At 47.7% G+C, this 6,354-nt stretch overlaps 2 protein-coding genes across 2 annotated transcripts; both read left to right on the top strand.

Moving 5' to 3' along the window:
• The first annotated feature begins 267 nt into the window (after window positions 1–267).
• LOC117847004 (uncharacterized) lies at window positions 268–1,520 on the top strand. The gene has a single exon (XM_034728171.2). The coding sequence runs from the start codon at window positions 544–546 to the stop codon at window positions 1,123–1,125; it is 582 nt and encodes a 193-aa protein (XP_034584062.1). The 5' UTR covers window positions 268–543; the 3' UTR covers window positions 1,126–1,520.
• A 972-nt stretch (window positions 1,521–2,492) lies between these two features.
• On the top strand, window positions 2,493–3,330 carry LOC117835710 (uncharacterized). Its single transcript, XM_034715049.2, has one exon. It carries the CDS (start codon window positions 2,665–2,667, stop codon window positions 3,007–3,009), a length of 345 nt encoding a protein of 114 aa, XP_034570940.1. The 5' UTR covers window positions 2,493–2,664; the 3' UTR covers window positions 3,010–3,330.
• Window positions 3,331–6,354: the final 3,024 nt, after the last annotated feature.

Consider the following 6,354-nt stretch of genomic DNA (forward strand, 5'->3'; position numbering starts at 1 on the left):
TGGGTGTTGGTGGACGTCAAAGCCCAGGCGCCAGGTGGCCTTGCAGAGGCACACACCGCACGCACCGGCAGCTGCCACCCATCATTTTTGCCAACACGACTCCAGTATATTTGAGCTGCCTGGCTTGGAGGCCAAAAAAAAAAAAAAAGGAGGAAAAGCCCCCCCCCCCCCCCCCCCCCCCCCCCCAAAAAAAAAAAAAAGGTTCTAGTAGCAGTTCGCGTCGCCTCGCGCTAACATGTTTTACAAAGCTACCACCCCGAACTTTCAACCGCACACCTCGTTCGTGTCCCCCTCATGCATGAATAAAGCCAGCCTGTCCAGGCGGGGGAGGCGGCTGCTGTGGCTGCGAGACAAACACCGCGCCATCACATACACATACCTCGCCTTCCTCCTCCATCCCCTGTCCACACCAAAAGGAGAAGGGAGGGGAGGAGATCTGGAGAAGAGGAGAGGAGAGGAGTTGGCCATTGTCACTTGAAGGCTCGAGTTTCCTCTCTTTTTTCTTTCTCTTGCTTCTTGCTTTGCTTGGTTGAGGCGCCGGCCATGGCCACCATCCTGGAGAACATCCAGAAGACGAGGTTCCTGCCGACCAGGCCGCTCAAGGACGAGCTGCCCACCTTCCAGGGCCGCCTCGGCGGCGGAGGCGGGGGAGGCAAGGAGAGCCACCTCATGGGCCTGAGGAAGCGGCTGTCCTCCTTCTCCGGCAAGATCCAGCCCATCTCCTCCGCGTCGGCGGAGTGGGCGTTCCGGCGCTCCAAGTCGGCGCCGTCGCTCGGCGCCGCGTTCGCCGCGGGCGGCGGCTCCCTGCGGCAGTGGTGGCAGTGGGGCGTCGGCTGGCTCCTGACCAAGAAGCCCGGCTTCGCGGGGGACCTCGAGATGAACGAGGAGGAGGTCGCCGCGCTCGGCCGCCAGAGCCGGGGCAGCTGGGGCCACATCCTCTACAGGGTGCGCGCCGGCGTCCGGCGGCTCGTCATGTCCACGCACTCCCTCCCCACCACGCAGAAGCAGTCGTCGCTGCCGTCGTCGGCGGTGCAGCAGCACAACGCCCAGTGCAAGCCGGCGGCCGCGTTGGCCTACGTGCAGAGGCAGAGTTTCCACCACAACGGCCACGCCATGGCGCACTAGGAGAGCGTCCCTCGCCGGTTGCGGACGATGGCCGTCGCAACCGATCTCCGTGAGATCCAAATGGGGATGAAGAGATGCCCGAAAAAGAAGAAGATTCAGGTTCCAGGTGAAGATATCGTAATACGATTATAAGTGGAAATTTAGCCCGGTGAATTGAGGATTGAAATGAAACGTAGCATTACCGTTCTGTTCTGTGTAGATCTAGTGCCCCCCTGTCCTGTAGAGGTGAATTTGTACTCTCGTTCTTTATATTCTTTTTTGGGTTGGTTGGTCGATGTAAAAATGTAAAATGTTTGGTTGATCTTGTACTCCTATTGATTTTTTGCCCCCCTCCCTCCCCCCGCGGTAAATAAAACTAATGCAAGCCGTGCTTCTCTGTTCTTGAGAAGAAGAAAGATGCCTTCCAGAGTTCCTGCTCAGATCTGATACGTCTTGTCAGTGGCTGGCTTGTGGCTACCTACCAACCTTGTAACATTACATTCTTGCCATGATGCCATCTATCGGTGTCGGTGCACGCGTTTGCTGAAGCTAATGGTCAGTGCAGCTCGAAAACAGCTGGAAAAAGAAGCTTCGAAAAATGGTCGTCAATGCAAATACTCCAGCTAAGGAGACTTTTCAGTTTTACGAGTGAATTCGTCCACGATTTGGGCGTATCGCTAGAACGCAAAATTCTCGTCGTAGGAAGGGTTGACAATGGTATTCGAGACGTGGATTCGAACGCCGATTTCACCCCAATTTCGTTTCTACTAGAACGACGCATACTCTTCTCTTTGCTGTGCCTTGTCTACCGGGAGTAGGGAGGAAGGAGAAGAGGAGGTGAAGCGTCGCATGTCAACAGGTAGGCAGTCAATTCTGTGCCTTTTCTACGACAACGAGTCTGGATGGACCCTGCAGATGTGCCGTGCACCACGCACGACTCCACGAGCCATGGATGGTTCGTTCGGTCGCGGTCCAATGAATCAGTGGCGCCCAGCCAGGACATGAAAATTCGGCGGGCGGCGGCGGGCGGCGATCCACAATGGGAAACGCGTAACACGACGACCTTGCCTCTTTCTTTTTTCTCTCCCTCGGCCTGCCACCGACGTTTTCTTATCGGGCCAGGCTAATCAGTGAACGCCGGCCCAATCCCTTAAATCTTCACGGCCTTTGGTAGATCCAGCCCAACAACTTTTTCCCTAAAGCGGTCTCTGTCCTTCACGCAGACGTCACCGCTCACCCACAAGCCCATGGGCGCGGCCAGCAATCAGGCAGCGGCCCGCGGTCCACCCCAATCCAGGTCACGGCTCACGAGCCACACGCCGCCCCCTCGGCTTGTCCTCTTCCTCCGGCTTTCCCTTTCGTGCAGTACAGTGCAAGCCAAAACGCTTTCCCCTCCCCCACCCCTCCTCCGTCGCCGCCCCCACTCGCGCACAAAACCCCCAAACCCCCCAAGCGCGCGGCCGCAAACACCCATCACACAGCGCAGCACGGAGCGCGTGCGTCACGCCACCGCCCGCCCACCCCATCCAGGCATCCGTCACCCGCGGCCCGCGAGCACCCATGGCGAAGGGAGGAGGAGCGCGCGAGGGCGGCGCCCTGAAGACGGCGGTGATCGTCGCGGGTGGGATCGCGCTCGCGTGGGTCACCGTGGAGACCGCCTTCAAGCCCTTCCTCGACCGCCTCCGCGGCGCCGTCTCCCGCAACACCGACCCCGCCGGCGACCCCGACCAGGAGGAGGCCCCCGCCGCCGCGGCCGAGGCGAAGGAGGAGGAGAAGGCGCCCGCACCGGCGGAGCCGTCCGCGCCGCCGGCCCCGGCCGCGGTGGAGGAGAAGGTCGAGGAGAAGGCGGCCGAGTTGGAGGAGAAGGTGGAGGAGGCCGCCGCCGCCGCCGCCAAGGCCGAGTGAAGGGGATGCCGCCCTGTCCTGTTCCTCTTCTGAATAGTATGCTGTTGGTTCTGTGAATCTGTTCTGTGATTTCGGAGCTTGTCGTTGTCATGGAATCATGGATTGATGCAGAGTTTGAACCGCATAATTTCAGTACCAGCGCCATCAGTAATCGTCTCGCTTTAGCTATGTACCTGCTTTAGTTTTTGGCCTTTTGCTACCATTTAGTACTGTCGTTGATGGTTTGATGTGATGGCATGTTGTTTGTGTGACTGCTGACTGTTTACTTGTGATATTGCCAGCTTTTTTTATTAAAATAGTGGTGATTTGTCTTTTGCAGCATCAGGTGCTTGAGTCATATCATATCATTTGCTATGCTAGTATGGGGGGTGATTGCGTGCTATTACTAAGTTTTTTCAATTTTCCGATCAGATTTGTCCATTTGGTGGGGAAATGCTAGAGGTTTATTTGTTGTGCATCAGTCATTTAATTGTTCTATCATCCATCCTGTGACATATGCAATTAGGCATTCATTTTCCATGTGAAGAAGTTAGTGGTAGCTTATGTTTCCTCGGTAATAAGCTTGTTGCCTCTGTTTCTATGCTTTGTTCCTTTTGTGATGTGTCATGGACGATGCAAATTGCAACAATTAAATTCTGATATCAGCATTCACATTTAGTACCAAACTCAACTCACCTGTTTGATTGTTGGTTATATTAGTGTTTCTGACTTCTTATTGATGTGATCCTTTGTTTTTATACATGTTATTGATGCTTAGATTTAGGCTTACATTTTTCCTTGCAAATTCACCTGCCAGAGTCTAGAAGGATGTAGCCCTAATGTGCAAAAGGTGATGGAGTGGTCAAATTCCATGTAAATCACTAATGGTGCAATGTTATAAATGTGAAATTATAGCACGAGTAATGACAGATAACTTTAGCACTGCAGTTTCATGCACAGGGCATAGTTTGTTAGTAACATTTTGGTTAAAATGACTGAAGTACAATTTGTGGATAACTAGTGTAGAAGCCATAATGTTCTTGTTACTTATATCACTATATGTGCCAGGGAAAAACTGTTGTGCTATTAGGATGCAGCACACGCGATGTTGAAGTTTGAAATGGAAAATAGCTTGTTATAGTAAGCTTTATAGTTTGTTACTGTGAATTTCCTGTGCTGCAGTGGTGCTTTTGATTGTGTCGGATATAGCAGCCTAAGACTGTTGGGCCATTGCATGATCATATTTAATATCCGGTTCTTGCATTCTTGCATTATAAGCTTATAGCTTCATGCATACGCATAGGTCATTAATAGCATGTCTGGAACTATAATTTCTGGGGCACTACATTTTTATAAAGTTGCAGCCTTTCTACATTTTACAGAAGTTATAGGCATTAATGAAAAGGAGCAGATTGTAGATGCACCCAAGAAATGGACACTAAATGCTAGATGTCAAATTTTAAATTGAAGCGGTGTTATTTTTAGTAAACTAATAATTGGTCTCCTACTCTCCTGAGTTCTTCCTGCAATTCAGTGTTGGATGTGGTGTCAAAACACAGGTAAGGCTATGGTATTAACATGATTAAGTCGTAGGCTCCATGTTCATGCACTTGTACATGGTCAATGTCTCTCTAGGATTGAGCAACTCTGTTGCTCAGGTTGTTCTGAATTTATAATATCTACGCCAAGTGAAGTAGTTGTTCTGTTAAACCAAGTAATAGTTCTCAATGTTGTTACTTGATTAAGCACTAAAATTTGAGATTCAACTCAGTACAGAAGTTTGCTACCAAGTGCAGTTCTTATCATTGTTATGCTAGTATACGGTGATTGCATGTTATTACGGCCTATTTACTTCTCCGATCTGCTGTGTCCAATTGGTAAGGGGAATGCTAGAGATTTATATGCTATGTGCCACTCCTTTGTTTGTATTGTCATCCGTGCTGTGTGATAGGCACTTCAGGCGATGAAGTCCCAACTAGCTTTAGTTCTGAATAATACTTTTACTCTGTTACTCTTAGTTCTGTTTATATTTTCTATGCTTATTTCCTTTTTGTTGTGTGTCATGGATGATGCAAATTGCAAAGTTTGAATTCTTATAATAGTACCCGTGTTTAGTACTAAGTTCATCTTGCTGTGTGGTTGCTGTCTATATTAGTGTTTTGTCCATGTTATTGATTTTTTTGTTCATGTTATTGATGTGATCCTTTATGTCTATACATGTTATTGATGCTTGGAAACAGGGTTAATTTTTTTCCTTGCTAGTTCACCTGCAGAGGCTATGCAAGTTGCTAATAGTTCAATGTCATAGAAATCAAATTGAAGCACAAGCAATGCCAGATAATTTAGCATGGCCGCACTGTAGTTTGTGCACGGGGCACAGTTTGTTATTAGAACATATGGAATAAAATAATTGAAGCACAATGTATGGATAAGGATAACTAATGACAGAAGCCATGATGTATCATTATATGTGCCAGGGCAAAGCTAGTGATGTGATTAGGATGCAGCACGTGCTGTATATTGCCGTTTGTAACGGAACTAACGTTATATAAGTATGGTTAGCTTTATAGTTTGTTCCTGCGAACTTCCTGGGCTATATTTGCTTATTGGGTACGACATCTGAGTACACGTATATTAGGCATTGTGTGATCACATTTATTGGTCTTGCATTATAGCTTTGTGCATAACACATCATTGACTGCATCGAGTACAGGTATATTAGGCATTGCATGATCACATTTGTTGGTCTTGCATTATAGCTTTGTGCATAACACATCATTCATTGATAGCATATTATTGATATTTTTTTTGTACTATTACATTTTGATAAAGTTGTGATGGTTTCTGCTTTTACAGCAGTTTAAGTTATAAATGTAAATACAGAGCAGTGGATTGTAGATGCGCCCAATCAATACTAGTTGCTGGATGTTAAATTTTGGAATTGAAGTGGCATTATAACTAATAATTGGTCTTGTGAGTTTTTTTTAATACAGTAACACTAGTTGTGTTGGGTGTAGCGTCAAAAAATGGAGAAGACTTTGTTATTAGCATTGTTAAGCCATAACTTCAGACTTCATTCACTATGCATGTGATGTCTCTCTAAGATTAATCCTCTATCATCTGCTGTTTAAATTTCTACTGTTGACATTTTACTTTTGCATGTCCGATGGTTTCTACTTCCCACTTGGCTCGTCTGTGTTGCCCTTGGCTCAACAGTTAACCTATGTTGATCTCTAGATCCTAACTGCTGCACTTGAAGCATCTGTTTCTAAGAAAATTATATGATGCAATTTTTTTATTCAGAACAATATGGTTGAATTGTGAAATTTCACATAAATTCTTGCACAACAATGATTTACATGTGAT

Source organism: Setaria viridis, chromosome 1 (genome assembly GCF_005286985.2).
Source record: "Setaria viridis chromosome 1, Setaria_viridis_v4.0, whole genome shotgun sequence".
NCBI classification, from domain to species: domain Eukaryota; kingdom Viridiplantae; phylum Streptophyta; class Magnoliopsida; order Poales; family Poaceae; genus Setaria; species Setaria viridis.

What these genes read in the sequence shown, in the direction of transcription:
- LOC117847004 (XM_034728171.2), top strand. Translation starts at nt 544, where the DNA reads ATGGCCACCATCCTGGAGAACATCCAGAAGACGAGGTTCCTGCCGACC.
- LOC117835710 (XM_034715049.2), top strand. Translation starts at nt 2,665, where the DNA reads ATGGCGAAGGGAGGAGGAGCGCGCGAGGGCGGCGCCCTGAAGACGGCG.